Raw genomic sequence first — 12,568 nt, 5'->3', positions numbered from 1 at the left:
GCTCCGGGCGACGCTCGCGCATGCGCACATACTCTCCGGGCGACGCTCGCGCATGCGCACATACTCTCCGGGAGACGCTCGCGCATGCGCACATACTCCCCGGGCCCCGGCCCCGCTTCGGCGGGAATTCGGGCGCGTCCCCTCGTGTCCGTGCGGCCCCGGGAGCGGCGAACGCGTCGACGCCAGGACTCGAGTCGCAGAGTCCCCTGACGCCCCAACGGGTCACTTCCGAAAGAATCGGAGGTTCCGTGTCCGACGCACAAGGCCCCCGGCCTCACTGCTCCTCGGCTCCGTCTTCATCGCTTCCCAGGGAAGCGCGGGAGGCAGCAGCCCCAGCCCGGCTCTACGTTTATCCCGCAGACGTGATTCCCGTGTCACCGGCCCGAGGGCGCCGACCGACCAACGAGCCCTTTCCCAGCGCTGATGAGCGTCCGATTCCTGCAGCTGGACGTTGCGGGCGCCCTTGCTCCGGGCGCGGCTCCATCCCCGGCCCCGCCGGCGCCGGGCGCGGGCGGCTTCACGCTCCCGGGGCGCCCCGGTCCGCCCGTCGCCGCCGCCGCTCGCCCGCGCGCCCCGCACGCAACGTCGTCCCGCCGCGCTCCTGCCCGGTCCTCCGTCGGGCCTTCGGGGCAACGCCTTCGCGACGTCCGACGGACTAACGTACAAAATCCCAAAAGGCTTGTTTTTGCGGCAGAAGCCACGTCGTAAGTGCCGCCGGCGGTCATTCCCGACGGACCGGTCCGAAGCGGCCCCTCGGTGGCGGGCGGCGAGGCGGGCGCGCACCGCCGGCTGCTCCCTGAGGAAATCCCGGCCGTGGCACCGCAGACGCGTCCCGAGGAGACGCGAACTTTCCCGCCGCGCGGGCGGCCTCGAAGAAGTCCGGCTCGGCGGGCTCGGCGGCCTCTTCGGGGTCCGAGAACGCAGCGCGCCGAGGGGCGGGACGCGCCGTCGCGGACGCGGAGTCCGGCCCCAGCCCCTGCCTGCGTCCGCGCGCGCGGCGGCGGGGACGGGACGGGCGGGAGACGACGCGGGGCCCACCGCGTCCTCCTGAGGCGGCCGCGCTTCCGGCAGCTCCGCGGCCGTCCCGTCCGCGCGACAGCCGACACGGGGGCGCACGTCCCAGCGGACGCACGAAGCCTTCCGCGCCCAGCGGAGTGCGGTGGCCCCGACGCCGGCGTCGCAGCGGAGGCACCGCGGAATGGCGACGCCGCTCGCCCCGCCAGGCTCGTCTTCGGCGCTCGGACACCGACGGGCCCCGCGGAGAGAAACGGCTGCGCGGGGGGGCTCGAGCCCGGCGCAAGGTGTCGCGGGCGTCCGCACGCAGCCCCTCCTCACAGGGCCCTGGACGGAGAGGGCCGGGCGGCACGAGCGGGCACTCGCGGAACCGAAGACCCCCGCGGCGGGCGTCTTTCCCGCTGGCCGCGCCCGGGCCCTGAGCTCCGCCCCGTCGGAGGCCGCGCGGGGCGGGGAGGCGCGGGCGAGGGCGCGGGCGCAGCCGTCGGGGACCGGCGCAGCCTGGCGTCGCCGGAGCCCACCGCCAGGGGGCGACCCCCGCACGCCGCGGGGGCTCTGGGAGGGAAACGGGGCCGGGGGAGCGGAGGCGGGGAGCGGGGCTCCGCTCTGGGGCGCGACCCTTACCTCCAGGTAGTACAGGTCCACGGTCGTGATCTGCGAGTCGAGGAAGTCCTCGTAGGTGCTGAACTGAGTGACGATGTTGTCCACGGCGCCCACGCCGTCGTCCCGGTCCATCGCCGCCGGCCGCGGCGTCCCTAGCGACGGAGACGCGGCGCCGGGCGCGCGGCACCCCCTCCCCTCCCCCCGCCGCGGCCTCTGCCCCGCCCGGAGCCGCCGCGCAGCCGCGGGCGCTAGTCCCGCCCCCGCGCGGCCCCGAGTCCCCGCTCCGCCGCCGGGTGACGCGGTCTCCGACCGCCGCTCCCGACGCCGCCCGCGGCCGCGAACCGGGCGGAGGCGGGAGCGCTGGGGAGGTGCGGCCGCGTCCGAGCGCGGCACCGGGACCCGGCGGCTCGGGGACCCGGCGGGACGCGCGCACCGAGCGCCGACAGCGCGGGCGGGACGGCGTCCTGCGGCGGGGATGCGGGGGAGCGCCCGGCTCCTGTGCGGCTCCTGCGGGGAGCGCCCTGCGGAGCGGGGTCGTCGGAGAGGGCCTCGGATGACTCGCCGCGTCCTCGAGGTCTCCGGAAGCCTAGTTATTACTACTGTTCGGATCTGGGGAGCAATGTGCGAATTTCCCGAACTGAAGGAATTCCGTGGAAGTATCTTTGAAGACCTCTTTTGGCCCCAAGTGCTTGTTTTTAAACTTTTTTTTATTTTTAAAACGGATTTAAAGTCATCAACACGACAGCTGGCCAACCTTTTTAGAACTCATATTAGATTTTAATACTTTACAGATATTTGGAAATTAACAGCGCAATACTGAGCCTGTGGTAGTGGCTCTACGGCTTGACTTGCTTTTGAAGATTTTCAGATGAGCTAAAAAAAAAAAAAAAAATTAATGAAAACACCTGGTAAGATACTTGGCGGTCAGTTAGCCTCCCCAGTTTGAAAAGGTCATCTCAAAAATGGGAGTGTCACAGTGTACAAATTTTAAGTGATATAGACACAACAATCTCAAGATTTCACTGACTGACTTTTTAATTAATGAAAATATCTTGAAATATTTTAAAAGGCATTTTGGAATTCTTTTAATGCAATTTAATCATTGAATTCAGAAGAACAGAAAGGATAGGGAAATCCTAAATACTCAAAATACGAAAGCAACACCAACAACAAAAAGGGACACCTGGCCGGCTCGGTCAGTAGAGCATGCAACTCTTGATCTCAGGGCGGTGGGTCGAACCCCCATGTTGGGTGGAGCCTATCTTTAAAAAAAAGAAAAAAAATACGACAAAACAGCAACAATAATAACATCTATTGGACCCTCCCTGCATAAGTGCCACAGATTGGTTACTTCCTTAACTAGTAACTGTGCTACCATTAACAACCACCAGCAACTTGACGTCATCTAATATCTAAGATGTTCTAACAGACAAGGGACATAAGTCTCAATATTCTTTATTATCAATAGAGATAGAGAAGTAACTCCTGAAGTCTCTGCTGAAAGAAGCATTATTCTGTGTGAACTGATCACAGCAAAGGCTTCGAAAAGTCTCAGCCACTTATTATATGCAGAAAATACAAGTATTTGCTATAGTATAATATTTATTAAGACTGCCATGTGCCAGCTCTGTTCTAACTGCTTTCTGTGCATTATCTTGTTTAATCATGACAACAAATCCACTAGGAAAGTAGCATTACCATTATTCGCAATATAGAGACAGAGTGAATCCAAACAGATTGGTGGAGATCTTAAAGATAAAAACAGCAACACAACTTATTACTCCTGATTGCCCACACAGGAAAGCCCAGGTGAATATCGAGTTTGAAGAGTCACACGGAATTAATTATGGAAGATGGATGCTTTTTGTTATTGTTGGTTTATTAGAAAAAATAACAGATTATGCAAGGGAGTATAGACTTAGTATAAATAACAGGAGGAAAGGATGTATATTCCAAGATGGGGAGGCAAGAAACATTAGGTTCTGTGTAGGGGAAAGCTGCACATTGTTTTAATGTTGTGAGGGGCAGCTAAGAAGAGTAGAGAAGAAGAAGCTTCCTGAAGGGACAAACTTAGTAGGAAGGCTTTGAACAGTGGGTTGAAGGGTTTGAAAAGTTAGTAATCATGTCCTGGAATAACCGTAGGATACAGTAGGGGGGCGCCTGGTGGCTCAGTCGGTTAGCCATCTGCCTTGGGCTGAGGTCATGATCCTGGGGTCCTGGGATTAGCCCAGCATAGGGCTCCCTTCTCAGTGGGAAGCCTGCTTCTCCCTCTCCCGCTCCCCCTGCTTCTGTTCCCTCTTTCGTTGCCTCTGTGTCAAATAAATGAATAGAATCTTTAAAAAAAAAATATTAAGTTACCATTAAAAAAAAAAAAACCCACAGTAAGATAAAATAAAAATGGCTTTGAGTGATGCTCAGTCACTACTGAAAGTCGTGTCTTACTGTCAAAGCCCCTGGGGTGCATCTCTTTGTATTTACATTTGCTTTGAGGTCCTCCTCCATCAAGATGTCATCACTTTCAAGAAACAGTAAAGCATCTAGAAAATCTTGGGTTCGTTAAACTATAGCACTTGGATTATAAGGACCTGTATTTTAGGAAAATGCAGGATCATTGCTTATGTGTCATACTATTATGATCTACTGTGATGGTGCATTTTCAGTGGAAAAACCTCATTAAATTTATTATTTGGTAAACAACTCTTTGATGAAGTAATCTCTAAGGCATCTGAATTTTAACAATTATGTAAATATTTTCAGTCAATGAGTCTAGCTGTGTCTTCTAACTCAAAAAGGATGATTTTGAACAAATCGGTTTCTCTATGAATATTTAAAGAGAAAAAGAAAAGTTGTAAGTTTAGACTTGTTCCTCACAGAGAAGCTTGAATTACTGTAGGCCTAATTCAGTTGTGTTTTGCTTAACTTTCAGTTTAAGTTCAAAAGCCCTTTTTGACTCATGCCTGAGAAAAAGACAGTGACAGAGAAATTAATGAGCTTCAGCAAGTCCCTGTTTACAACTGTGGGGACAATACTTTATTTTGTGTAACATACTTTCCTACTTAAAGTCCAAGATTTTTGAAGATTGAAAACTGAAATTTAGCACCAAATCCTAGAAATCCCATTCCTTGCAAAAGGACCGGCAAGGATTATGTATATTCACAGCAAAATTGCAAAATGTAAAGAGAATAAATATGTGCTATATAAGAATAACAGAATATATGCCATATTTAGCTTAGTTCTGAGTAAAAACAAAGAAAAGCAAAAAGCAAGATAAAAACAAAGTTCATAAGAATGTAGGCAAAATCTAAGTGTAAGTGTCTCCTTAAAATAAACAGGCTTTGGTACAGTAGTTAACTGGTGGTAGTACACAAGAGAATTTAAGTTAATCCCTACACTTTTCTATATCCAGATGTTCAGCAATATACCATGATGTCTGAGGAAGTGAACAGGAGGGCGCCTGGGTAGCTCAGTCAGGTAAGTGTCTGCCTTCTGCTCAGGTCATGACCCCAGGGTTCTGGGATCGAGCCCCACCTTGGGCTCCCTGCTCGGTGGGAAGTCTGCTTCTCCTTCCCCCTCTGCTGGGCATGCGCTCGCACTCTCTCTCTCTCTCTCTCTCTGTTGAAAAAATAGTGAATAGGAAACATACTTCTGGTATGTTGACAAGTTCAGAAGGGGAATGGCTGGTTTACTATGCTCATGAGATGCTCAACGCTCTGAGGAAGGACTTTTGGCTCGGTTAAAATGGACTTAACACATTACCATTATCATAAGAAGGAAAAACATATGCTTGCTCTAGTAAGATAAGAGATTTGTGTCTGATGTTGCCCAAGTGCTTATTAGGTTTCTACGGACTGCAGATGAGGACTATTGCTTAATCTCAGCCAAGGGGAGCTCTCTTGTGCTTTGTAATAATGACGACATTGAATGAATTTAAGATATTTCTTGTGATCAGATCACTGGACTTTGACACTGTCTCAGTTATTCTAAAATGCTGGAGCTCTGATTCCACGGCTTCTGTCTGGAGGCACAATGTGTACATGTCCCCTACATCCTGAGTTTTCTCCCCTCTTGGCTATAACAGCACGTAACAGGAAGGATCCAAAAGACCAGAAAACAAGAATGGGGTTTCCAGGTGTTAGCAGCTGATAGCAGTTGAGAAGTGCGACTGCACGATGGGGTGGGGATGGTAGATATCATAGCTACAACCATCTCTTCGGAGCAGAAGGAAACTTGGACTCTCAATGGCTCCGTAACGTTTTTCTAACAGTTCCACTGAAAATTCCCTCAACTTGTTTGTCTGCGTGGAAATGGGGCTCTACCCTTAAATATTACTTCTCTTGAGTGACCAAACACTCTTAGAAAACATCACATGGAAATAGATGGCCCCACTATCTGTGTAAAGCTGCCAGTTTCAACTGGGTACTCACCACTGCCCCCCAGTCCTATTGTGTTTTCTCCCTTCGGTTCACTCTGATTTTCCTCAATGAATTTTCCTGTTTTCTTTTCTCCCTTTAATCCTATATCCTCCTGTCTACAAAACAGATCATCTTAACTTCTCCACAAATGAAGTAAAACTCATCAGATTAGATATTCTTTAGTCAAATATACAGGCTTACACATCACTTCTTGACGTCTTCCCTTTTGTTTCAAAGGAAGAGATCTACCTCCTCTCAGACCTTTGTTCTACACTGTCTCTCTCCTTCTGCCTTCCCAGGGTTTCTTACTTTGTTCATCCACTCTTACCATGAATGTGTCTCTCTTCTCCTTTTTCTTCTCTCAGAATCTCTCCATCCGCCTCCACCTTTTCCCCATTTTAAAAACCAAGCCCCCCCCCCAAAAAAAGGCAACAACAACAACAACAACAAGCAAATGAACTTAAAAGCAAACCTCTCGACTTCACGGCCCACTTCAGCAGTAGGCCCTGCCACCTTTCATAGCAAAGCTTCATGAAGGAGTTGGCTATAACCACTCTCCCTTTCTTTCCAACCACTTTCTGCCCAATGCATTTCACCAGGTTTTACACACCGCCCCACAAACTTTTTACCAAATTCAGTTATGATCTCCTTGCGATTAGCGTCAATCACTATTTTTTTCTATCCTCATACTACTTGACTCTCAGGAGCTTTAGGTCCTGTGACCACTCCCTTTTCTTCAAAACTCTCTTAGTTTCCCTCACATTACTTAGCCCTGAGACTGGTTGGTTGGTTGGTTGGTTGGTTTTCCATTGCCTTTTTTGTTTGTTTGTTTTTTTGGGTTTTGGTGTTTTTTTTTTTTTTTTTTTTTTTTTTTTGGTCTCTTTTATTGGCTCCTTTTCCCTGAGCTAGTTTTTGAAATTGGGAGAGTCTAAGGGTGCTGTCCTGGAGGCCTTTTTTTGCCTCTTCACCCTTTCACTTTGAGACCACATCCATATCCATTAACTTTACGTATGTCCTACATGCATACGGTTCCCAAGTCTGTATGACTAGCCAGGTTACCCTCCAAAGCTCAAGACCAAACATCCAACTTCCTACCAGACACCACTGGATATATCAAGTGTGTAAAACTGGCTCGTTTCTCTTACCCTGCCTCCTGATCTTGCTCCTACCCCAGGGTACCCTCTCTCAACATACAGCCTCCTTTATTTTGGCCAAAGCCTGGAAGACAGGACCCTTGCCTCTCCTTCACCCCTGAAACAGACAGTCTATTATTTCAGTCTCCCATGTCTGACTCCTGTAGACTTCAATTTCTCTCCCATCTCATTCCCACTGCTTTCTAGCCTAAGCCAGAGACTAATACTCACCCTCCAGAATAGCCTCTTTTCTGGTTCCCTTGTCCCACTGGCTCCATTCTACTCTTGCAAGTGTAATCATAGTGATTGTTTAAAAACATTGATCTGAGGGGCACCTGGGTGGCTCAGTGGGTTGGGCCGCTGCCTTCGGCTCAGGTCATGATCTCAGGGTCCTGGGATCAAGTCCCACGTCGGGCTCTCTGCTCGGCAGGGAGCCTGCTTCCCTCTCTCTCTCTCTGCCTGCCTCTCCATCTACTTGTGATTTCTCTCTGTCAAATAAATAAATAAAATCTTTAAAAAAAAAAAAACATTGATCTGATTTTATCACAATCCTCTGACAACCTCCACTGACTTCCCTTTGCCCTTTGAATAACGTGGCTTACAGGCCTTTCACATTCTGACTCTCCTCTGACACCCTCCATACTGCACATGACATGTTCCAACCATACTAGAATATTTTCAGTTTTTAAAGAAGCCACCATTTCTTTTTGGCACAGATCTTTAAACATTGCTACATCTACCTGGAACACTCTTTCAAGGTACACATTCTTCTTAACTATGAGTTCCATCGTATCAATCGAAGTCCTGAGATCTAGTAGATGATCTTCTGTTACATATCCCCAGAGCAGTTTCTACTCCCCTCACTATTATGAACTTCTCACATGCGATCAACTATTTGCAAAATGCCTCCTGTATGCTTTACTCATTCATTTTTGGAAACTACTAGTGTGAGGAATATAAAAAACTCAAACTTCAGCACCCAAGTTTTGGAAAGGTCCTTCACAATACAAATGCAATAGCATAAGACAAAATGATATTTTTGAAGCAGTATGTAAGTCCAGAGCTGCTAAAAATCACTTTTACCTGGGAGATCCAATAAAAAATTAAAGTATAACCCAGACTTTATAGTAAATCTGAACTACTGAGATAGGGGTATGGGGCTGTAAATAAAAGTCCATGTGAATGAGTCACATGTGCCAAAATTTCAAGGCAAGAAAATGAAGATTTGGGGCTCCTGGGTGGCTCAGTTGTTAAGCAGCTGCCTTTGGCTTGGGTCATGATCCCAGCTCATGGGGTTGAGCCCAGCATTCAGCTCCCTGCTCAGCGGGAAGCCTGCCTATCCCTCTCCCACTCCCCTTGCTTGTGTTCCTTCTCTTGCTATTTCTCTCTTTCTGCCAAATAAATAAAATCTTTAAAAAAAAAAAAAAAGGAAGGAAGAAAGAAAGAAAGGAAATTGCAGGTTTGTTCAAGTAAATTTGATTATAATTCAAAATATGTGTAAGAGTGGAGAATAGTATGCTAAGTCAGAAGCTGACCATGGGGTGATTTGTGAACTTAATAAACTTCAACCGTATTCTCCATGTAAAGGAGAGTCAAAAGAAGTGTTTGGAAAGAAGTGGTAATTAGAACTGTACTTTAGAAAGATTATCCTAACAGCACCAAATGATTGGAAGGGGTGGCAGAAAGACCTCTTAGATCTAGAAGAGAAAAAGGAAGGGGAGTTTGAATTGGAGAGTAAGTATAGGGAAGACAGATTCAAAACCTGGGCGGGGGGTGGCAGGAAATTCTACAGAGAAGCAACTGACTTCAAGTTTAATACGCACTTTTTACACCTGAGTTAAGAGTCAGAAAACTTTCACTTAAGGTCTAACTTTCTACCTGCTCAAAATAAGAACTACATCAATGTTGTTGGTTTTTAATGGAAACTTGTTGGTACTTAACAAATTCAAATGATGAGGCACTGATGTGAAGATAAATAAATTTAGATGGACTTCCAGAAGAAAATATAAAGTGACCTCTTTAAAACCCCAGATACAAGGTGGAAACAGGCCGTCTCTCTGAGGAATATATATAGCCCCTCTAAAATACTCAATGACCTCTATAGAATTCCTAAGAGGAGAGGCTTGATCTATTTTAAAACACCGTCTTCTTTCTAGCCTCTGAGGACAATGTCAGAGCTCATGAGATATTCAAGTGTTTTTGCAGCCGCAGTAATAACACAACCCCAGTAATAACCCAACCCCAGTAATAACACAACCCCAGTAACAACACAACCCCAGTAACAGCACAACCCCAGTTACAACTGAGCTAATACAGAAAGGGGCGCAGGGGGAGGGATGATCGCTCACTCGGCTTCACTAGCCTCTCCAGAAGAAGCATTAAAGGAAGGAATGCTAATTCCATTAAGAGCTAATTAACTCACTGTACTTGGCTCTGCTTCTCCAGGATATCAAACATTCTCTGACTACAGATAAATTAAGCGCAATAATCACAATAATAGACATTTTGATCCATCTCTCCCATTAGCTCTTACTTGCCAAAGCAAAGGTGAAACTGACTGACCCAGCAGTAATTTCCCATAACACAATCAGGCTCTGTGCTAGGGAGGCCCTGAAAACACAGTGAGAAATAAACCTGGTCCTTTTCGTCTTCAAGGATATTAAAATTTAGGGATGAGACAAGAGCCCCAGAGGGCCTGGACTTAGTTGGTTGAGTAAAAGAAACAGAGATGAACTAAGCAGATTTGGGGAAACAACTTTGTAAATAAATGACAAAAAAACATTCATAGAAATCATAAACATATTTACAAAGTACGAAGTAGAATCCGAGCGGAAAAAAGATGATTCCATGTGTGAAGAACAGACTTAGCGGAAAGAATTCAAACATGTTGTATTTTAAGAAATCAGAACATAACTTTGTCTTCTCTAAAAGAATGGGGTATTCCCTCTCTCTCTCTGCCTGCCTCTCTGCCTACTTGTAATCTCCGTTTGTCAAATAAATAAATAAAATATTTTAAATAAATAAATAAAAGAATGGGGTAAGTTTGGATGATCTCTGTGATCACATCTAGCTTCACAATTCTGTGATGTTCTCTTGTAACATTCACAATCATTACGAATTGGGTGTAACCTGAAGACGTTTCCCAGAAGGGAGGGAAACAGTAGAATTGTTGCCCTCTAATGCACTTTGCTAGGAAAAAACACCTGTTGTACTAAATTACTTGACGACCACAGATATCAACATGCTTGGCAAAACTAGCATATGGCCACGGTGTGTCTGATCTCTTATTCAAACAAAACGTAAAACGTAAAAAATGTAAAACGTCTGTTTTCCACTTTTTTCCTGTTCAAAACTGTCACCCTCCCTCTCTCCCTCCCACTAACCTCACTCCCCATCTGCCCGCCCAGGACATCCGCCTCCGCAGGCAGTTTCACCTTTAAATATAAAAACAGGTACGATGGATATTATGTTTAGGAAAATTCAGACGTCACTGAAGCTCACCCTAGCCAAATAATCTGAACATTAAATTTTTACTACCTTAGAATCTAATTTTGAAGAAAAATTTAAAGCTTTTCTAATGGGCACTACCACCATTTGCCAAAAAGAGGTTAACATTAGTCAAAGGAATTTTTAAAATGTCGATTTCAATAACCAAGAGTAAATATTTCTGATGTTTCAGCAGTTCTTTAAATGCACACTTATTTAATGGATTTAACACAAATGTGTTACTTGTGTGAGCGTATTAAAGCGTCTTGGCATTGTCTTTTCTAGGAAGATCTTATTAACATTAACATTTTTTATTTATCAGAATTTTTTTACCTTTCTCCTAAAACTTCCCGTTTTCCATGTCCATTCAGACTATCTACTAGCCTCTGAATATTCAAATACACAATTACTAGCCCACATCTTTCTTATTTTTCAGAATTGTGGCTGTTCTAGGCATTTCAAATTTGAGAACAGATTTCTCCTGGGGCACATCACTGCTAATGTCTCCGATTTGTGTTCTTGAACATTGAGACAGAGGCAGTGATGGGAGCAACGTAGCTGGAATGGCTGTGAGTCTGTGATCAAATTAAAGTCTTAAGAACAACCGGGACTTGAAAACGTGGCTCAGTATGTGTGCTTAGCCACAACCGAATGAGTGCATCAATCCTAACTTGGGCCTCTGGTTCTGATACCATGCATAATGAACCATGCTTCTTAATTTCTCCCCTTTCCATTTGCTATTTAGTTTATGAGTCAATTACTGGATTTGGAAGGTTTTTATAAAGGACTGGTAATAAAAATCGATTGCAAAGTATTCTGAAAACCTCTCCGGCTAACTACGCTGGAGAGAAAAACCGGTTTTTACTTTCTGTTCCTTCATAACGTTTCCCAGTAGAATATTTATTCCAGAAAGAGTGACCTGCAGCATATAGTGAATTCCTAAATTTTCTTCAACTGTAGTTTAAGAATATTATCCTTTACTTCAATTAAAAATCCAGGATTTACCATCAAACGTTACTACGCGGGCAGCTATCAAAAATAATCATTTTGGTTAAACTAAATCACTCCAAGTTTCCAAATAATTACTAATACACAGGGGGCAATCTAATTTTTAATTTAAAAGAGACTAACAATAGCCCAGGTAATTTCAAAATAAAATTTAAACTCCTACTGATTTCTGAAAGTTTAGCCTGTATAATTATTTAAGAAGTACTATTTTTGTAAGATACTTGCACACTTTCTATTATAGACCTATATAATTTATCAACCATTATAGTTACATGATCACTAGCCTATTTTTTCCTTTACGTGTTAATCAACCTTAATTAATAGCTTTCTTAGGCTAATGCAAGTTTTATTTAGGTCTTTGAATACTAATAGAAAAAAGTAGGTACGTCTTCCCTTAGGTCAAGAAAAACTAAGACCATTTTCCTGAGAAGCCATAGGATAATGTAGCACTGATCCAGATTTCAGAGAATCGAAGTCTTGTTATGTGTATTTAATTGGGAACCAGGATCAAATCCTGTAACTCCTTGTATCTTATTCTACTGTGAGATGTCGGTGATAAATTACAGCTTCCTTCAGTCATAGTTACATAGTGAAGTTAATTGAGAGCAACAAGCTACATGAAACAGAAACCGTGTTTTCCACTTTTCATTTTAAGCCTGGAGCTCCTACATCCGTGAGGCTTTAGCCGCGACACCGACCTTGGACGGCAGCTGTTTCCAGTCATTGTTCAGGTTCTCGGTCCAGGACCAATTGCCCTTTATTTATACCGTGTTCCAACCAGTTCTGCCCTTTCTCTCTCTCTCTCTTTTTTTTTTTTTTAAGATTTTATTTATTTATTAGACAGAGAGGGATCACAAGTAGGCAGAGACAGGCAGAAAGAGGAGGAAACAGGCTCCCCGCTGAGCAGAGAGC

At 45.9% G+C, this 12,568-nt stretch overlaps 1 protein-coding gene and 1 long non-coding RNA gene across 4 annotated transcripts in view; one reads left to right on the top strand and one right to left on the bottom strand.

Annotated features, from left to right (window-relative positions):
• Nucleotides 1-1,817, bottom strand: part of CFAP299 (cilia and flagella associated protein 299) — a 615,785-nt gene extending 613,968 nt beyond the window's left edge. For both annotated transcript variants that reach the window (XM_032334707.1, XM_032334706.1), the window contains exon 1: nt 1,639-1,817. In XM_032334707.1, the coding sequence (XP_032190598.1) occupies nt 1,639-1,749 (111 nt within the window). In that variant the 5' untranslated portion in view covers nt 1,750-1,817. The remainder of the gene's footprint in view (nt 1-1,638) is intronic.
• A 268-nt stretch (nt 1,818-2,085) lies between these two features.
• The window catches only part of LOC116585256, a 42,514-nt gene continuing 32,031 nt past the window's right edge, over nt 2,086-12,568 (top strand). For both annotated transcript variants that reach the window (XR_004283519.1, XR_004283520.1), the window contains exons 1-2: nt 2,086-2,525; nt 5,024-5,088. This is a non-coding gene — a long non-coding RNA (uncharacterized LOC116585256). The remainder of the gene's footprint in view (nt 2,526-5,023; nt 5,089-12,568) is intronic.

Source organism: Mustela erminea, chromosome 2, assembly GCF_009829155.1.
Source record: "Mustela erminea isolate mMusErm1 chromosome 2, mMusErm1.Pri, whole genome shotgun sequence".
NCBI lineage: Eukaryota > Metazoa > Chordata > Mammalia > Carnivora > Mustelidae > Mustela > Mustela erminea.
Note: the sequence above shows the minus strand (reverse complement) of the source record. Positions and strands in the feature narration are given on the sequence as shown.